Genomic DNA, 21,811 nt, shown 5'->3' on the forward strand with positions numbered 1-21,811 from the left:
TCTGCAGAGCAGTAACTCAAGCCATATGGTGCAAGTCTGAAGGAGTTTCACACGTAAAATCAACATTAAGTCCTTTCAAATGAAAACAACAGATTCTTTTCACTGCATTCTTATAAAGGTGTGTCCTGAACTGTAAAATAAGGGTTTTGAAGTCTTGTCTTCAGATTATAAAGCTGCATTTTAAAATTATACTTCAGATTTATTGTTCCTTTATAATCTATGCCACCTGCGATTACTGACTCCACCCACATGTAAAAATAGGATGCTATGAAAGAACCAAGTGGCCTGTAAGCCCCGGATCCAGCAAGTGGATCTGCATCCATGTAGAGCAAGCAGGTCAAACATGCAGCCTGTGGGCCGCATGTGGCCCCAGTGAATTTTTTTTTTTGCAGCCCAAGGGCTGAGAGCCAGCCAGGACACAGTGTACCTCAAATTGATATTTAAATTAAAAATGAATTATATTTGAGCAAATCACTATTTTACACATCAAATTTTATAAACTATTAATAAAATGAACAATAAATTTCATATTAAGTATTACATTTTCCATTAAAATTATTGCATCATAGTCAAACAAGACCTGAAAAAATATTATAAAATATGCTTAACACAATCTCTAATAAATAATTATGACTTTCTGATACAAGTACATTTTCTTTGGTGGCCCTGAAAGAGACCAGTTTTCATTTGTGTGGCCCTCGGTAGGATTTGAGTTTGACTTGCCTGAGCCTTAAAGAAGTCAGCTGGGATTCACATACGTACAAGGGTCTGCCCAACTGAATTTACATTTGGAATCAAAGCACAGAAGGCATCTCTGAAGCCCTCTTAAGACAATGTAAAGAAGCAGATTGCCTTTGAGGGGAGCTGAGTCAAGCATTACATGACCCAAAGAGCCCTGGTACACAATCTTTAGATGAGGTGGCTGAGCAGAGCCAGTCGGCTTCTACAATATAGCTTCTGGCAGCTCATTAATAGTCCAACCAGTCCTGCTACAACTCAGTCACGCTGGCACTTACTGGCCACACCAGGGACAGGACGTATACACAAAGCCAGCTGTAGGCGGTCTGGTTTTACTGTTTCTAGGTCAGCCCAAGGGGCTCTGCTAAGGTGTTGATGCAGCCCTCAGATGGGCAACCTCTGATAAAAAGCCAGCCATGCATCCTCTACTTTAAGTAAAATCCACATCCACCCAAAGCTCCCTCTACCTTTGCTCCAGTTACATTTCCTCTCTCTAATTCTGGATAAAAGTGGGCAAAGCTTCACCACCTACCACAGGTATTTCATCTTGAAACCAAAATTCTATTCACAATGCTTGTTTTTAGAAAGAGGTACATTTAAAAAAATGACTATAGGGAGGAATGGTGCTGTTCCCTTTTTAAGTACAATGAAGGCTGGTGCAAGGCGAATCTAATACAGTTTAAAATTCAATATTTTAGACAGGCTGTACCTAACTTTTTTAGAAAAGTGACGGCTTGAGAGCACCAATTAGCAGCAGTCATTTTTTACATTCTCTGTGGTGGTTTTAAAGAATTTGAGAAGAGCTGTTTAGTAAGACCAACTGCCAAGACACATCTCCCAGGGAACTTCCTAACTGTCAAAGTGGTTAAACACTGGAATAAATTGCCTAGGGAGGCTGTGGAATCTCCATCACGGGAGATATTTAAGAGCAGGTTAGACAAACATCTGTCGGGGATGGTCTAGACGGTGCTTGGTGCTGCTGTGAGGGCGGGGGACTGGAATTGATGACCTCTCCAGGTCCCTTCCAGTTCTAGTGCTCTATTAGTCTATAACTTGCTTTGGTCATAAGTCTGTAGCTGACACTAGTGTAGAAAATTCTATCTGCAAATCCAAGTTGCTACATTTCCAACCTCCTCTCCCTCCCAGATCAGAGGTTCTCAACATTTATTACTGTAGGCCAGATATGCAGCTCTATGTGTGCTGCATCTACACAATGACTATATCTAATAGCTGTGTGGCCCATGGGATGTCACAAGGCCAAGACTGATTTTGATAAGGAAAACATCCTTAGCAAGACACCACATTAACATTTTAGCTTTCAAAACACACACTGTGGCCGATAATAGTACTCACAAATAAAGGATGTTTTTAAGTCCCCTTCCTCACTTAACCTGCCAGTGAACATGGGAAACCATTAGCTCAAGCTGTTACAATTAACTCACAGCTTCCCCTTCAAAGACTCACACAATCTGGAGCTACTTACCATGCAAACAACCTGGGAGACTCATTCTCCTTGCAATGTGAAAGGAGGGGTAAATTACTGAGTTAAGCAGATTATTGGGGAAGGAGTCACACTCAGCAGCCTTATGAGATGATTAGACCCTGGGAAATTCATACTACAAATCCCTAGGCCCTGACAGTGCAAATTCATTACCAGTTTCTGGACAATCTGCAATCAAGAACTTCTCTGGCAGCATTAAATATCTCTCTTCCAATGGATTCATTTAACTTTTCAGAGGAGATACATTTTAATTTTGCACAGGAGAGCGCTCCAGCAGCGTAGCAAGCACAGAGCCAGCAGCTCATCAGTAAAATCACTGTTTTTGTCAAAGGCATTCCATAATTTTTGAAATAAAAATGCTATCATACACATACATGGAACACAACGCAACTGACTCGTCTGTACACAACTGGTGGGTTTCTTCAGAGGAAGTTAGTTATCGCTGTACAGTCATGCATTTAGTAAATACCGTGTGAAATAGAGCAACTTTCGATTTGATCAGGAGAAAAGTTAGTTGTAACAAGAAAGCCAGTTGCTTTAGTGGAAAGGGAATATGCAATGTGTGTTTGACTTTGTACCACATATTACACAAAAAGTTACAGGGAAGAGTTTAATTCCTAGTTGGTAGAAGACAAAATGTGCAGCCCTTGCTTTGGTGCAGGTCACTCCCTTCATGCATGAAGAGGCCTTGTTGAGACAAACAGCCTTGAAAAGCTGCTCCCCAGTTTCAGTCAATGGGCTCTGTCAGAAGGTTTTAGTTACTGAACACTTGCTTAGCTTAGAAACGCCCATATTTTTTCCTTGGGGTACATTACCATGTGTGCTACTCACCTGTTCTTTAGTGACTTTTGGGCTTCCCATTTTTGGGGCAACTGTGGAAGTCAAAGAGAGAGAGAAGAACACCAGGCATGAGCAACCCCACATACACAAGACAGCACTGTCTTGAACGCCTCTTTTGGTCCAGCAGTCCTCTGTTGACTTTAACAGAAAGTACATGAGATTGTCCTGCTGGCAAGGATTGGTGGAGCCCCTGGGTCTTTTTGACATTCAGTGTGAGGCGGAGATTTTCGTATGCCTCAGTGAAGGCACTTAAGATGGTCTGAAGGACTGTGGGAGAAAGAGCTGCAACCATGTTGTCATCCGCCTCCTGGAGCTCCATGATTGAGGCTGTGGAGGTCTCTCTTTTACCCTTCAGCCTCCTGAGATTGAAAAGCTTCCCGTTCATTCTGCAGACAAGATTCACACCATCTGGAAGCTTGTCATCAATGCGGTGAAGAGCCATGGTGGTGAAGATGCCAAACAGTGATGGGGCAATGACACAGCCTTGTCTGACTCGCTTTTGAAGGCACTTGAGCAATATCATCAAAGCTACCTCAGGAGAAGCCTAAAACCTCTCTGGAAGCACAACTCTGCCCTGGGTGTTAATATCTCCCCATTAGACTCTGACAATGGCTCATATCCCCCTGTCTGATCTGACTTGTTTTTTCCTCTTTTGATACCTACTATTGATAATGGGCCATTTCCACCTTGCTGAATAGACCTTGTCAGCTCCGGCCCTCTCTTCTTCCGGGATCCCACTCTTTAAATACCCTTCTGAAACCACACCCTTCCCCCTCACTCATGCATCTGATGAAGCAGGTCTTTGCCCAGGAAAGCTTATGCTCCAAAATAGCTGTTAGTCTGTAAGGTGCCACAAGACTTCTTGTTGTTCTCGAAGCTACAGACTAACACGGCGACCTCTGATACTTGTCACTCTGGAAGGACAGGCGCATGAACACTAGCACTCTGGAAGATTCAAACATGCCTAGCACCAAAGCTATTATCATTCACCAACAATTTTGTTGGACTGGTGGCATGGTACAGATGTCTGATCATCGCCTCCCCAAACAGATTCTGTTTTCCAAGTTGAAGGATGGACAGAGGAGCGCTGGGGGCCAGAGGAAGCAACATAAGGATAATCTAAAGGCACATATGAAAAAGTGCAGTATCAGTGTCTATACTTGGGAGAACCTTCTCCAGAACTGTCCACAGTAGAAAGCAGTAATCTGTGAGGGGGGTAGCACAATCTGAGAGATCCAACCGCAGTGCAGATGAGGAGAGGCAGAGAAGAGCAACAAAAACTGCCCCGCATCCTTCCAGCAGCTAACCCCACCTGTCCCTTCTGGCACAAGATCTGCAGCTCCAGAATCAGGCCAATCAGCCATCAACGGACTCACAAATAGGAGGGTGACATGAAGATGTCCTACCCATTATTGAGTGACTGCCAAGAAAGAGAAAGTATTGGAAGACAGATAAGAAACAGATGGGGTGCTCCCATGGTGAATCCCGTGAAACCATTCTCAGATCCACAGGTCAACTTCTGCAAGCCTGGTCAGCTTCTGCAAGCTGGTGCTCCACTTGGCCACAACGTACATTGCATTAGGCACTGAGATCTGGTATGGCAATCCCAGGAGAGTGAAGGCCATGTGATCTGGCCATGCCCCTTGTGCACGTATCTTCAAAACACACATTTGAGATACCTCTCCCAGGTGGCAGGGCCCTTTCCTGCCTTCATACAAGATGCAGGGAGAGGGGGAAAAAAAAAAAAAAGACACAGTCCCTTCCTATTATTTATTTTTTGTTTGTAGACTACTCCATCTGATGCTTCAGAAGCACCCAGTACCACAAAGGCAGAACTCTCCTAGTTAGGAAGAAGAAAGTGGCCCAAGCTAACTTTAGAAAATGCTCTCCTTGCAGCTTAGCCAGATACAAAACACACTGTCTTCTCCTCTTCTGTCAAGGTTCAGAAGCTGGTTGCTCCCTATTTAGCCACCACAAAGTCCCTAAGCCAAAACTGATACAATTCAGGTACTGTGACTCCAGCTGGGAAGGAGGGGAGAGTGGAGATGCTGGGTAAGTTATTTTTACTGGTGGAAATTAGTGCGTCACAGGGAGGGCTTTGCCAGCTGGTGACCAATGGAATTATTGTAATGGAGGTATTACGTGCAATGGGGCAGCCTTTGCTTCAGCTGTGATCCCAACAGGAGAGAGAGACAAGCACATAAACAGTGATTTACTCTAGTTACGGTTTAACTGATTATGCTAACAAGTTATTTAAAAAATGGGATTACAGGTTTATCTCACATTAATGTGTCCCTCTCTCATAGGCAGTCAACACTGACACTAGTGTTATAGACGGGTTCTAGGGAAATTGCCCTGCACGGTACTAAGTGGGAAAGTACTCTGGGGCTGGGGATATGGCGCATCCAGCATGCAGTCCGGCTGGTAGGTAAATATAAGAATGCGGCTCTGTTAGCACACTTTGCATCCCAGTTCAACATCCTGCTCATGTGCACCAAGTCATCTAGTAAATTATTCCCTGATCTTGGCTGATGGTGTTTACAAATTTTAAATACAGGAGATTCCTGGGCAAGGCAAACTTCCCATGCCCACCCCTTACTAGTCACTTCCTGTCACTGATTTGCTGATCAGGCAATGAAATATCTCCAAGGAATACAAAGACGGTCTTCTACCAAAGGAATGGAAGAGCTGTTCTCTTCAAATCTGAGGTCCCCAGTAAATCAAAGTTCTCCAATGCTGACTGAAATATCACTAAGACTGTAACAAGCACTATGTCTTAGTCCAATGCAGAAGGTCCAAAGAAGAGCAACAAAAACATGACTTATGAGGGAAGGTTCAAAGAATTAGGTTTGTTTAGCGTAGAAAAGAGAAGACAGAGGGAACATGGTAACAGCTTTCAAGTACAAGTTGAACCTCTCTCATCTGGCACCCTTGAGACCTTATTGTGCTATACCAGAGAATGTGCCTGACCATGGAAGGTCAATATTGTCTAGCAGCACTACCACCACTTTCATTGCCTTCTGGTCTCTTAGAAGACATTTAGGGGTAAATTAGAGCTAAATAACAGCCCAGAACACTGAAAGCCAGCACTGGTGGCTGTAAACAAACTTTATGGGACTGCAGGAAACTTGGCCACACCCATGATAAGTGGACATCTGGCTACTAAAATAATGCCAGACAATGGATGTTGCCAGAAGAGAGTGCACCTATTAGAGAGAGGTTCAAACTATACCCAAAAGGCTGTTAAAAGGAGGAGGGAGAAAAATTATTCTCATTTTCTTAGGGTAGCACAAGAAGCAATGGGCTTAAATTGCAGCAAGGGAGGTTTAGGTTGGACATTAGGAAAAACTTCCTAACTATCAGGGTGGTTAAGCTGTGGAATAAATTGCCCAGGGAGGTTGTAGAATCTCCATCATTTGAGAAATATTTCAGAGCAGATTAGAGAAACAACTGTCAGGGATGATCTAGATGATGCTTGGTCCTGCCAGGAGGGCAAGGGACTAGACTCAAATGACCTCTCGAGGTCCTTTCCAGTTCTAGTCTACTATATATTTTATACATCTGTCTGTTGGTGCTACATTTGTTCAAGAACTCCTCTTAACCGTAAGAGCTATGACCACAAAATTTAGTATTCTGATTCCTCTTACCCTAACTTAAACCACGGTCAGGGTTTGGTTGTACCTGGAAAGTGGAAAATGCCTAAAATTCTAGGATTTCTTAGAACATGGAAAGGTAAGGACACAGAGGAAGGACAACATGTGTCAGATTCACCACTGCTGTGACACAGAATGTAAAAGGAGAGATACACTTTTGTCTACTGTAAGAAAAAAAGGTAATACTCCTGCAATGCATCAGCAACATCTTCCCCTTCTGCTGAGCTGAGACAGTCACACTGGCCTCTTGGGAGAAGAGAAAACAGATTAGGAATGACCTACTGCAAGAACTACATGGTGACTTTGTGCAGGGTAGAGAGGCACCCTGAAGAAGGTGCAGCTGGAGTAGGAGAGGAAGGACAGAGTGATGATGGTCTCTACAGCAAAAATAAAGGACAAGGGAGCAGAACTGATGGCAGCAGAAGAGCTGTCTGAGCAGCTGATCATCTTAATGGCCACCAAGTTCTGGACACAAGTGCCTCAATAAGCACCACTGCCAGTGGACTCTCTTACACACTTCCACATCCTGCAGCCAAAGCAGCTATTGGACAAGCATGAGGTGGGTAGAGAAAGTCAACTCATGTTCTCTTTCTGAAGGATCTGCTCTGGGAGTTATTTTGGGGATGTTCCATTGCCTGGGCTACACGGGAGGCCAAAGCAGATCATCAAAATGTGCTGCTGGACTCAATGAAATTGGTTGTTCTCAGGTTTTATGGAGCTTGCAAGGTGAAAGAATAAAAGATGGGCTAAAGTCTGCATCCATTGTGATGAAGCAAGATCTTTTAAAGGACAACAGGCAAAACTTTGGTAGACAGAGAGAAGTGGCAATGTGCCATCACAAAGAGTCAATTATTATAATCCAAGAATTATGCAACCTTCCAACTATGCAAATATATGTGGATGTCTGCAGGCAAATCTATGCAGGGAGGGGAGATGGGGCCAAAGACAAGGAAAGGCAAACTTCCCAGAGGTGCGACCTAAACACACTTCTCATCCATCTTCCATTTCAAATCCACAGTCACTTTACTGCTTTTGTTTAATTGTCCTTTAGGGCAGGAATATGGAATTAAATTGAAATTCCAGAAAATGCTTCCTGTACTAATGACATCTCCATGACAACCTGGGCTGAACTGATAAACCTTCGCTCTCCCCTGACAAACTACCCAACATACTGCTGAGTGAGACTCATCTCCTGCACCTACCACATCCCCCTTGCTTGACTCCCTCCGCTGGTAACTTTTCTTATTGTTAAATCAGTATCAAAACTTCTTGTTCCCACTTAACATGCTCAGTACAGCCATGCCTCTGCCCTCACCTCACGGCACATCTCCTTATGCTGCACCAGTTAATGTACTGCCCAAGTCTTTTGCCTCCAAACTGTTCTCTTACAGCTCTATGCTGCCCCTTCCATAAGAAGCTATCTTACTGGTCCTTATCCACTAAGCACTGTTCCCCTACCCCACCACTCCTTCAAAACTCTCTTTGAAATTCACCTCCTCGAATCAGTCCTGCCACTTGTTGCACACCTTCAGCAATCCCCATCTCCCTGTCCTGCACTCGTACTCAGGGTCTTGCCTTTCGTAATATGGATTATCAAATCTCAGAGGAAGCAACATACCTAAGTGCTTGTCAAGCTCCATGTAAATTTACATCACTGAATGCTTATTAATCACATTTCCTGCCCTAACAATCTATAATTTGCTCCTAATTTTGGGTTGTGGTTGTAGACAGGGCCCATCTTTGTGCCTCGGATGATTTACTGAAGATGATCAAATTGCCTTCCATAATCATCTCTTCCTCAGTCTCAGAGGGGTAGCTGTGTTAGTCTGTACCTGCAAAAACAACGAGTCCTGTGGCACCTTATGGACTAAGGGACTTATTTGGGCATAAGCTTTTGTGAGTAAAGACAGTGCATCAGATGCATGGAGTCTTTAAGGTACCACAAGACTCCTCATTGTATCTATCAGCCTTAGCCAAACTGGGCTTTTCTGAACTGACATTTTCAATAAAGATGCAAATTACGTCAGTTCTGGTTCATTCGAGCCAACAGACGTGAAAACAGGAGATCATGTGATGAGTTTCACTACTTATTCAGAACTGCACTCAGACTGCTATAGAAAGTTTCACAAGTTATTATTCCACCAGCTTTAAAAAAAGCTACTTACATTAATGCTAGCGAGATTAGATTCTTTTATGTGGTGTTAACGATTATTAACTTAGTTAATTATTCAAGTCATTTGTCTAAAAGTTAATAATTCAATAACTCCATGAAATGTGAAGACTAGTTTTACTTCCTCTATAAAACACAGACACCAATCTTAAGAGACAGTGTTTAGCCTTTTTGGTTTAACTTTCAACCGATGATTACGATTGATGAACAAAGCTGCGGAACAAAACCTCTTCTACTTCCCACTAATTTTTTTGTTTGCCCGTATCTGTCATTTGTAAAGTTTGGGCAGTTTTGGGTCTCTAAGAAACACTCAGACAATTGCTCTAGGTTAACCTCTGGCAATGCCAGGCTTGCACTTGCTACTGTCTTCAGTTTGGCAACACAGCACAAAAGCAGTGTGCATGTATACACTTTCTAGGCTGAGCCCGTTATTCAGAGTGGGCTGGAGCTTCACACGTAATGGGCCCCCTAGAGACAAAGCCTGAAAGTTTCTTAATTAAGTCTAAGTGAAAACCAGCCTAAAAGCATCCCACTTACATCTGCAGAGTACCTTCATTCTGGACATCAAACACACGGAGTATGCTGCCTGTCAGACCGAAGCAGTAATAGCCAGTTGACAATTTTTCCCTTTTAATCACCGAATGTCCTGCCTTCTGTGCCGTCTCTTCAGTCTGCTCTCATGTACCCTGTAGTTTTAGACATGTCTCTGGTTTATAAAACAGGAGACAAAGGGACTACTTGTGTGTCAGCAGCCCTCCAGAGGGTCTGTGTTTCATTCCACCCTGCTCCAAAGCAGGACAATGTCTGGAGGGCTCTTTAGCCGTTTTCGTCTCATTAACATTTCCATGAAGGATCAAAGAATATATTAAAAAAATATCTAAGTATAAACACAATTCCTGCTAGGGAACCAGAATATATTAAAAACCTGTTCAGATTCCTTTCCCTGACCTGCTTCATTATTATTAGATAATTGTCTCTTCATGAAACCAGCTTTTATTTCCTTTGAGCTTCAGGTCTATAAATCCTGTGGAAAATCTCAATAAATCCATTCTGAGGAACCCCCCCCGCCAACGTTTTCTGTTTTCTGAGTTTCTCCGTGATAACGCTCCTCGTGAACAGAACCCAATTATTCCCTGGCAGTAAGTCACCAGGAGTAGGAACAGGGCTTTAATTTTGTCACCCTTTAGCAGCTGCTCAGGGTGGGCCGCGAGGTGGCTGTGGTAATGAAGCTGGGATGAATACTAAAGAAGCACTGAGGCATGGCATCCTGCAGAGAAAAATAATAGTATTTCCTCCTTGCAGAACACAAATTGATGAGCTTTACATGCAAAAGAAGGTTTGGGTTTTTTTCCCTGTATATTTGGATTACCAAGCCAAAGGATTTCCTACACACCTGACCATCTTGTAAAAACTTCACCTTAGAATGTTAAAAGCACTAAACACACCCTCCCCCCTTCTCCTCGACAGCAATTCTTTGCTTGCTCATTAGAAATGCCCAGCAACATCCACCAGACAAAGACACAGCAAACAAAGTGCATAGAGCAAGCAGAAAAGAAAATTTTGAAAGAAGAAAGGAGTGCAGAGGAATTCTTCATTCACTGATCTGTAGAATACATTAATATCCTAAACTGTTGGCACAGCCTAACATACTCGGGAGGCTAACAATGCAAGCAATGACTCCGAGTCTGGGATCTTCAAATAAACCACCTCTGCTGTCATGGCCACCGGGAAAAAGAATAACAGCGATATTAGCTGACCTTCATTTTGTTGTTTCTCCAGACCTAACTGTTGGACCCCTCTGCCTGTTACTAGGATTTCTTGGCTGAAAAATGCAAGCATTTCCTAGACGATACAAGAGCCAGTTTATTAGGTAAATAATCCAGGCGCTTCTGCTTGATAATGAGACACAAGAAACTGCTCTCCCCCTCCATCTTCTACCACGTAAAATAAAAATCCATCCATGCTCCAAACACTGCACGCACATTTTTAAAGACAGTTAACGAACAGGTGAAGGGCATTTTGACCTAGCCAACTCACAGGCAAGATCATGGGTTCAGCAAGCTACAATACAGACACCGCCTACCATTTTTATTGCCATGTCATATACACCTGTCTATATAAGGAAGTGAAAAATAATAAAAAAACTAACATATTTCAAACATTTTCCTGAACAGGGCATATAGCGGGAAAAGGCTGGTTTTTAAAGTGATCACTCAGAGGGCTGTAAAAAAATATAAACTGCTTTTTACAGAATCCTAAAAATGCTGAGGCAGAAGGGCTCTTGCAAGATCATGAAGTCCAGTCCCACGTACTGAGGAAGAACAACATACACATAGATCATCCCTGAGAGGGATCTGTCCAAACTGTGCTCATGAATCTTCAATGGATGGCGATTCCAACAACCTCCCATGGAAGCATCTTCCGGAGCTTAACTACACCCACGGTAAATCTATACTTACAGGGAGGTTTGATGCATCACCATTGAGCTTTTGGAGATTGATTTTGCTGCTTGTGTAAAGCTCTCTCTGGATTCAGCCTTTGACCCTGGTACTCCAAGCGATTGCATGGGGTAAGGAACATCGCCAAGAGCCTGAAGAGCCCTGATCTGCACCAGGAAATAAAGTGGATCCTGATACATCGATTCTAGCTAGTCTAGTGGTGTAGGCAGAATTGTGTATCTGGGATCAACTTTGCTCCCTGGTGTAGACCAGACCCTAGTTAAGAGTCTTCCCTTATATCTAACCTGAAACTCCTTTGCTGCAGACTTAGCCCTTTCTTCTTGTCCAACCTTCAATGCAAATTGAGAACAAATTATCACAGTCCTCTTCAGAGCAGCCCTGCATATATTTAGAGACTATTACTACATGATCCTCTCAGTCATCTTTCCTCAAGCCTAAACATGCCAATTTTTTTCAACCTCTTCACACAGGTAGGCTCTCTAAATCTTTTGTCATGTTTCTTGCTCTCCTCTGGACACTCTCCCACTTGTCCACATCTTTCCTAGAACTGGACACAGTACGCCAGCTGAGGCCTCAACTTTGCTGAGCAGAGCAGGAATATTACCTTTTGTGCCTCAGATACATGCTGTTTCTCTCCATAAACTCCAGAATTATATTTGTCTTTTTTTTAGACCTGTATCACACTGCTGACTTGTATTTAATTTGTTGATCCACTAGGATTCCCAGACTGTTTTCAGAATCACTACCACGCAGGTTATTCTTCCCCACTTTGCAGCTGTGTATTTGAAACACACAACCACAAAGTATACATAAGTGAAGTACTCTGCACTTGTCTTTTTTTAATTTCATCTTGTTGAATTCAGACCACTTCCTCAATTTATCAAGGTTGTTAAAACTGCTGCAGGTTGTTTTGTTAAGTTTTACTGAAGGGATGGCTTTTATTTGCAAAAAAACCTGTTACAGAAATAAATGTCAGGCTTTTGTGATCTGGATTGCAAGTCTTATCACCACATGAGTTTCTGGTGTTCAGGCCTCTGAAGGACGGAGAACGTGGCCTCCACAACTCTCCTGTCTGCTGCAGGCTACAAAGCAAAGGACTGAAGCAGTGTTTCAAAATCCTATCACAACATTTAAAAAGTTACATTTGTGCAAATGGTTAATCAGAACTTTCTTCAGCAATTCAAATTTGTGACATGGAAGGCACGATAAAAACACATACAACGCCACCAACCACGCTATGAAAGAACGGGCACTATCACATTAGTCTCTGATCCTGATAAACCTCCAATTAACATATTTCAACACCTATTCTGGTGATTTAATTCTGAGACGTATCCTCAGACACAAAACTGTAAGCAGTTGCCCTTGGATACTTCACACAATTCCAAGTTTTCCTTTTTATATTCCAGTATAACTAATTGCTTAGCCTTTTAGAATGGTGCTCCACAAGGGTGAGCTAAGCGCTCAGCAGCTCAGCTGAGGCTGATTGTACCAGTTTAGGGGTGTGCAGACTGCCAACAGCTGTTCTAAATCTCCTGCTAGGTGCACGCACACACTGGTAAAGTTCAGTCTATTTGAACAGCTGCATATGCAAATGTAATTAACTAGGTGTCTATCAGAGGGACAAGGTGAGCAAGATAATATCTTTTACTGGACCAATTTCTGCCTATTGCCTGTTTTGTCTTCACCGACCTGTCTTTACTCTCCTAAGCATACTGTGCTCCCCCGTCTTTCACAGGAGAAAAACCTGACCCCTTGTTGCTCACTAAATGTGCCTAACCTTTATTAGATTTTAAAGAGTGTGATTTATACCTTTACAGATGAGTCCAAAGACACTGTTCTCCAGATATGCCCAGCATTGTTTTATGCCTTTAAAATGTGGGCTCTCAAAAGGTGAGATCATCCTGCCAATTACTTGCGATTTCAATGGAAGTACTCCTATATTTTAACTTTCAGCCACACCCACCACCCACCAAAAAAAAGATACTTTACACAGGGAGAAATCCCGTTTTCCAACCAGCACTATTCATAACTAACTATTCGCCAAAGGGCACCCAGTAACTCATTCACATTGCTTTTGTCACTGTCCCAGACAGAGCATTGCGTACATGAGTCAGTAATTTTTATTTTTGTGTGCAAGTTAAACACTATTTTCACACAGTTGTCTGAGCCCCAATTAATTATTCTGGTTGTGATCCAGTGTATCTATTCCTCCAGCAGATACTTTTGTATCAGATAACCAAAATGAATTTTGCACATTATTCCAAATTTAATCTCATCATTCACTAATGCTGCATTAAAACATGTTCATCTGACTTGAATTCAATAACTTGATTTATAAACCCAGCTACTATTACAAGTAAACTCTGTCTTAACCAGCATTCTATCTTCTGGAACTCTCAAATAATCAGCATTTTAACCATAAGCAAATTTTAATTGAGTATTCTGTAATTACAGTAGAGTGAAAGTAAATACAAATAAATACAGCAAATACTGTACAAGTTTACAGTGTACAAAGCTACTATTCTTGGTAAATAAAGTAAACTACTCTACATACATTTTTGTTTGTTTCTTAATATCTAATCTTGTTTTTCTTTAGTGTTATGCATTGCTAGGTATACCTGTAATCCAGAATATTTGAACATCTGGCAACCAACCCATCCCAGCATTGCCGAATATGAAAGAGTTTACTGTATTTCAGCTGCTTCCTCGCATTGTGTCAAATGTCTGAGAGCCAATCACTGTAGATCCTACTACACATTTACATTCCACAGCTAATGAACAGGTTTGAAGATGTATTCTGTTTGAGGTGTGTGCCTTGCCTTGCTACTTTACATTTTTCTGCATCAAACAGCACAACCCCCCATCCTGTTTTTATTGTTTTAATTTGTCAAAAAATACATACATACATAAATAAAAATAAATAAATGAGGAAAAGGTTCTGTTTCTACCTATTACAACGTTTGCATTTGACAGCATTTTTGGTGTCATCTGTTTCACGTTCCACCTGTACAGCAAGTAGCTGATGAGTTTCACCTCATGCCTGTGTGGATCTTTCCTTCTCCACTACTGCTATGAAAGCATTTTAAGGGTGGCGGTAAAACCACAGAAACTTGCAGGGAGGACAATCAGCGAGATGTATCAAACTACTTTTAATCCAGACTTTAAACATAGTTAATTTTAAACCCCTTTTCTTAGCTTTTCTTCTGGTTTGATGCTCCCCTCCCACCCCTTCCAAGTGATTCTCTTCATTGTTGCTTTTCCCACCCTTTGGAACACATTCGTCTGACTCTTGAATCAATTCCCTAGCCTCCTTTGTGAATATTGAGACAAACTGTGCATGTCAATTTCCAATGGCAGCTACCTTGCCCCACACTGCTCTATATTGCCAGCTCCCCACTGCACTTTTAGATGAACATTCTGCTGTCATTTTCGCTTGTAAGCTCCTTGCAGCATTGACTGCTTTTTTTCTCATGCATAAGTACAGTAGTGGGCTCATGATCATTGACTGGGGCCCCTATATACAACTGCAACAGAAATGAATAGTCAGAACAACCTACAGAAACAGCTGCTTACCTGCCCCCCTTTATGGTATGTGAGCACCTCATAATCTTTAATGTATGCATCCTCACCTGGCCCAGATGTCACAACAGATAAGGTTACAGAGGCCATCCATGGCTGAGCAGGAAATTGAACTCAGGTCTCCCTAGTCTTAGGCTAACGGACAATCCTCCCTTCCTATTGTGAGCCGTACAGTCTGGAGGCATTGCTACAGACAGCTGTAGCAAATGATATATAAAAGGAAATCCTGCACGTAGGTGCTTTATGGTTTGGTTACCGTCTATTTCAGATAAAGTAATATAAAACAGACAAGAGAAGGAATGCGTTACTGAGGTGCAGACAATGTTTCTGATGTAAGAAGGAAAGAAGAAAACCATGTGCTGTATAAAGACAGCAAAAGGCAAGTTAAAACTTAAACCTAATCTCTGTTCATGTTGCAGTTTACTTCCCATTTGTTATATTTTGTCTTTATATACAATGTACATCAGAGGAACAAACATGAATAACTGCCATATGTAGCTGACTGTGTGTAAGCCCATGTGTGTGAAAAAGACCAGTAAGGTTCTCCTAATCCAGCACTGCATCAAATCCAACGCCACAGTCTTTCAGCTACAACACAGTGGAAGTTCAGATTCCTTGGTTATTACAAATGATTAACATGGATGGCATTGCTGTACAGAATACGCCAACTTGAACATTAGTGCTCAACAGCAGGAAAGTGGAGGCTCCAATTTCCACACCTCACACCATTCTGTTATACACGGTACAGTTCTTTTGCTTGTAGCATTCTGTCTCAGTTGCTCACATGATACACCTTTCTAGACAGCAATTCTTAGAAGTGGAAGAAACTCAAGAGGAAAAAACCACAAAGAAATGTACAACTTGCCAGGCCAGGAAAACTAATCACTTTCAAGCCCGGACAGGTGACTCAGAACCAATGCAGCTTACGGGAAGAATATTGGTGTAAGCTTTCTGAGAAACAGACTGCAGGAAAGGCTGATTTAATGTCACACCAGACCAAGCTCTCCACCGCACTAAAAAGGAGAAATAAATAAATTGATGGAGACTTGCTCATCTAAACACACAATATACGTCAGAGGAGCAAACCTGAGTAACTGGTATCCATAATTTATAAAGCAAAGTAAGTTCATGGCAAAAATAACTATTGCTGAGAACAGAAGGATTGCAGAGTCTGGCAGGAAAAGGCCACAGTCTGCATGAATCATTAGTTTGTAGGGGAAACCTTATATAATACAGGCTACTCTATTTTAAAATAATTGAAGCCTCCTGAAAACTGAAAAACCAACTAACAAGTTTGACAAAAAGGTTGCATTTAAATTGAAATTCATTGGTGATTGGTTAAGATAAATAGGAAGCCTACTACTACTTCAGTAGCTAAAGTCATGGTTCCAGCTTCATCAGAAAACTTTATCAAAAGGTAAGTGAAATTAACACTAGACACACATCTACCAGGGTCTACCTACAAATGAGTTCCTGAAAAAAGGCTATTAAGATTGCAACGCCACCTTGTGGAATAGGAGAAAATCTAAAAGTGAAACAAATCCTGATTGACCATCTAATTTTACAATGGTAGAAAGATTGCCAAGCACACAACTGATATGTAAATTCATTCATGGTTGTTTCTTATTTTCTTGGATGCTCACAAGAGTACTAAGAGATAAAGTCAGACAGGTGTCTTTCCACACCACTGTTAAGAATGAAATGATATAACCATGATGTCAGAAATATCAGAAAATTTGCTCTTTTTCCATGAAGGAGCCATCCCATTCCTTGATGCCTCCCTAAGAAATTATGCCCTTTCTCCTTAATCCTATTCCAAGAGCCTGCTATAGGAGACCACCCAAGGAGTGTCATCTGAATGAGAAATGGAATCGGATCACATGGACTCCAACCCCTTCCCATCTTTTGTTTAGAAGACTTCATCCCATTAGGGCACTTGTCTATGACCTTGGTCAGGACTAGAATCTAACCTTGAGTTCTACTGAAAAAAAGAAAAAGCACAGAAAAAAACAGACCGTTAATTCACTTTGTTATTCAGTGCACCCATTTTAGATCAGTGCAAACACTTTTAAAAAAAAATTAAGTGTTTAATTTTATCTATACATGGGCAACTGGAGCAGCAAATACCTATGCTAACATTCAAAAGGCTTCAGTATTTGGTGCCTGTATTTTTACACCAGGGTCTTTGATATAAAATTAACCTGGTTCTTTTTGTTTTTCTGAATTCAAGATATTTTTTAAACCCCTCATCTTTTGACTTTTACCTTTAATATTTTTAAAGCCATATTTTTTTCTTGGACCTAACTCTTCCAAAAATTGGTATAAACTACATATGTGCATTATAGAGCCTACAAAATCAAATGTATGAAGATCAGGATTTTCAATTGCTTTGGAGTTTTGAATACAAAGGAACAATGATGCAATTTAGCACATTCTCCTTTGAAAACCTGACTCAAATTCTATGGAATAATTCCATTACAAAAGCAAATATTATGCACTAAGCCATTCCTGTGCTGTCAAGCTTTCTAAGTATCAATCATGTGTTTCTTATTATGCATTTTATTTACTTGATCAATGGTTTATGTGAGAATAATGGCGAATACTGAATGACAACACAACTGCCAACACTCCCTCCCCCACTTCCCTATGGGAAGTGCCATAAGCTGTCCTCCATTAGCATATGCTTGCATGGAAATGAAACAGAGCTAAACAGCACATAAGCATCATCTGCTTGAGGAATATAGAGGATTATCAAGAATAGTTTGAATAGAAAAATGGTATCCCTGATCACTGGCTCAATAATGTGCCCTCTGATGTCAGTGGGAGATTTGGGATTGACTTTTGCAGGGGTTCATTGGGCTGCCAAGGGGATACACTCACAATGGCAGCAGGCCCTCTTAGAATCTAGGGTGGAATTGTCATAAGCACTCAGGAGTGGTGTAACTATTCCCACTGAAATCAATGGGAGATTTACCACTGACCTCTTTTGGACTAGACTCAGGCCAGCATGGAGCACTTTGAAAATCCCACTTCCGGTATTTATAAAATCCTAAATGCAAGAAAAATGGAAGGAACGAACAATGAGACTAAAAATAAAGTAGCAACTCTTCGCGACAGCCCCCAAGAACAGATCTTGTTTAATTTAAAACTAGTCCCCTTCCAATGCATGGGCAAGCTAGTGCATAAACTGTACTACTTGATGGGAGATGAAGTTCATTAAAGAACCTGAAATTCTGTTCACAAAAATAGGAAAGCTGCAGAAACGCTGAGATTGTGTGGTTCTCATTTCAAGTTCTGATCATATCAGAGAGTCTAATTCACTACTACACTAGTTGCTAACGTTGTTCAACAATACAGATATTGTTGATCCTATGTCAAACATACCATATCATTCTTATAAAAGGAGCAATTATACAGAACAGTGGTTTTCAACCTTTTTTTGTTAGCAGATTCTTAAACTTCAAAATGGAAATGTGGATGGGTTTGGAAATCTTAGACACAGTATGTGGGCCCCAGGTTGAAAAACACCAGCATGAAAATAATTGTGAAGCCACAGAAATCAGCAGGAAACTGAAGCTAAAATAAGATCAGATACTACTTTGTTTAATTTTGCCCAGACTGTCTACATTTTGAGTTTCAACATGCAAAAAATCCCAAATGAAAATTAGTCATGCATACAGCAGCCGCATCTATAATTCTTCCCACAGCTGATAAATGTTATGTTAAATGGACAAGTACTCTTCCAAAAATTAATCTGCAGTTGGCATTCTGAGCTTCTCTAAAAAAACAGCAGCTCAATTTAATTCAAAGACTCATATATCTAAGGCCAGAAGAGACCACTATGATAATCTAGTTTAACCACCTTTATAACACAAGGCATAAACATTCATCAAGTGATTTCTGTATCAAACCATAAATTCTGACTGCGTTTTAGTACATTCATCTCTCAGAAAAACATCCAGTGAAACCCACTGTGTCCCAAGGTAAGTTGTTCTAATGATAATTATCCACTACTAAAAAGCTAATCTAAATCAAAATTATATTATTTCAATGCTGTTACCCTTGGGTCAGCCAAATTTGAAATCTCATCAATTAACAGTATCAAGTTTACAAAATCTGTAAGGGAATTTCTTGAGAGGGGAACCGTAGCACATAACTTTCCTGGCACTATGGATAAATTTGTTCCTGGAACTTTAATAGGCTACAGAAGGAACACAGGTCATTTCTTACCACAGGAAGTTGACTTTTTGTCCACCGTCTTCACATGCCGGGTTTGACGGCGCAATTTGTCATCCGTATTTGCTACCAAATTGGTGAGGTCATCGATGATTTCTGGTGAAAGGGAGAAGCAAAGCATGACAATTAATACCTGATAGTCTATACATCACTTCTGAACAAACTAAATGTCTGATGCCCAAATTAAAAAACAAAACAAAAAAACAAAAAACAAAAAACAAAAACAGCAGGACCACCAGAAACATGGTCCCACAGTTCAACAGCAGACTAAAAGAGGCAGCTGGGACAAAATTAAAAACATCATTTAGAAATTCAAAATCAAATCCTACTGAGGAAGGTAGAAAGGAACAAAAACTCTGGCAAACCTGCATAAAAGTATAATTCAGCATGCCAAGACAGAAGTTGAAGAACAACTAGCAAAAAGATACAAAATCTAAACAGAAAAAAAAAATAAATCCAAGTATACCAGAAGCAGGAAGCCTGCCAAACTCTTAGTGGGGCCACCAGACAATCAAGGTGCTAATGGACCACTCAAGGAAGACAAGGCTGTTGCAAAAAGGCTAAATGAACACTGCATCAGTCTGCACTGTAAAAGGATGCGGGAGATGTTCTTACATCTGAGCCATTCTTTTTTTAGGTGACAAATCTGAGAAATTATCCCTGATTGAGGTGTCCGTAGAGGAGGTTTTGAGACAAGATGATGTATTAAACATCATCAGTGATCACAGATTCAAATTTCACATTGGTTTCAATACATCGCGAAAGTAAAGTGACAATATCCAAGATGTTCTGTGGGGGGAGAAACAACTCCAAATGCAAACCAAGGATCCTCTCAAACACAATACACTGTTTCACTGGAGTAGGGTTCTCTTGTATATACTTTTTAACAGAGGGAAAAGGGAATTCCAAGCCAAGCATTGCCCAGTGCCATGCCCTCACTGGACATAACCTGCCCCTAAAAACCAAACTAGGTAAAATCCCTGCGCTGAGATTTTTCAAAAGCGGATGCCAAAACGTACACTTGCTCCATTCTGAAGATCTAAGCATACAGCACAAAGCTATCCTTGCAGACCTGAAAGAAGACCATGCCACCCTTTAAAATTTCCGCAGAATTCATCCTGCCAACTAGAAATCGAATTCAGATCATTTTCTTAATGGTCAGCACCTCTAGATTCTGTTTAGAAATGTATATTTCACTCATTTCTGAATGTGTGAATACATTTCAGCTGATTTCCACCATGCAGTGAGGAATGAGCTTTGTGTGACGAATGAAATCAAGTAGCACAAATTAGCAGAGGGACAGCAGCCAGAAACTGCATAAGGTTTCAGCATATCTTCCTCTGGTTACACTTCTCACACTTGCCCGGCTATTGATCAAGGTCTTCATAAATTTAATTCAGTATCTTTTCAGATAAATTGTGGGCTCACTAGAGTGCCAACTGGCAGGAGTGGTGACTTATGAAGTCATTTGTGCACAAAAGGATCCTAGTATTGAATTTCTCAGAGTGCTGATGAAACTTCAAGACTTAATTGACTTAGTAAAAAGACGACAAAAGTTAGAAGAGAACAGTTGAATTGTTACAATTGTGACACTGAAATGTGTTAATATCCTGCGAATTTTTCAATATATATATATATATATATATATATATATATATATATATATATATATATATATATATATATATATATATATATATATATATATATCCTGCTTACCCTGTTTACACAAAGCCTGACAGCACAATTACCAAATGCAGTGAGAGATCTTTATCGCTTTGACTATATTATGGTAAGCTTTTTAAAAACAAGAGATTTCCCAAGTTCCTCACTGCTCCATGCACAAGGGGTTACACGCTAATAACCCAAGACTCCTAATGAACTAGAGCAAGTGCTTGTGTGCAAGGAATGCAGTATTAGGCACTGCTGACACTGTTAATGTCAAAACTAGTACTTCTATCATCTAGAAAACACTATTTTACACATCTAGAACTGGAAATTGATTTTCCACTGATGCAGGAATAAAACAAAACTTGGGAAACAATTGATTCTCTAGTTACAAGAAAATAAACTTGCTTTATGCATATTTCCACTGTATCTATTCTTCCCCATTTCCCTGCAGAAGCAGTTGTTGATGGAAACACAGAAATGTCAGCAGATTATGATTTTTGCCTTCATAAGTAGTTGACTGAGTAGCTCTGATAATACACGGAGAGATTTTCACTAGTGTGAATGGTATTGGGAGTTGAGGATCTTACTGCTCTCATGCAACTCAGTCATGCAGGTAGGCAAACTCAGCAGTATGAGCTGCACACCAGGTGGCAGCCTCTAGGGAACCTGTGTGATCCAACCCATCACAACAGTAATATTTTAGGGAAAAATCCATGGCATCAGTTCATAGCTCTGAGATGCAATTATTTACATGAGCCATGAGCAATTTTTACACCGAGAAGATTTTGCTGTCTGTTATCTTAAACTGTTTTCCCAAACACCACTTACTCAGACACAAGATTTGAATCAGGACGTTAATTTCCTTTCCTACTTCCCCCTTCCTGAATGCTAAAGGCTTCAGTGACAGCACTTTTGGAAAGCTTTCTGTTTTGTACAGTTGGGCATGCAGGAAACCAGCACA

General features: G+C 40.9%; 1 protein-coding gene across 3 annotated transcripts in view; it reads right to left on the reverse strand.

Moving 5' to 3' along the window:
* STX8 (syntaxin 8) overlaps window positions 1–21,811 on the reverse strand; it is a 142,652-nt gene that overhangs the window by 39,082 nt on the left and 81,759 nt on the right. For 2 of the 3 annotated variants that reach the window (XM_075014563.1, XM_075014561.1), the window contains exon 7: window positions 19,174–19,275. In XM_075014563.1, the coding sequence (XP_074870664.1) occupies window positions 19,174–19,275 (102 nt within the window). Of the gene's footprint in view, window positions 1–17,924; window positions 17,993–19,173; window positions 19,276–21,811 lie in introns of all 3 variants that reach the window. The other variant, XM_075014560.1, reaches the window with a different exon arrangement.

The sequence above is a fragment of the Carettochelys insculpta genome, chromosome 20, assembly GCF_033958435.1.
Source record: "Carettochelys insculpta isolate YL-2023 chromosome 20, ASM3395843v1, whole genome shotgun sequence".
In the NCBI taxonomy this organism is placed as follows: Eukaryota; Metazoa; Chordata; order Testudines; family Carettochelyidae; genus Carettochelys; species Carettochelys insculpta.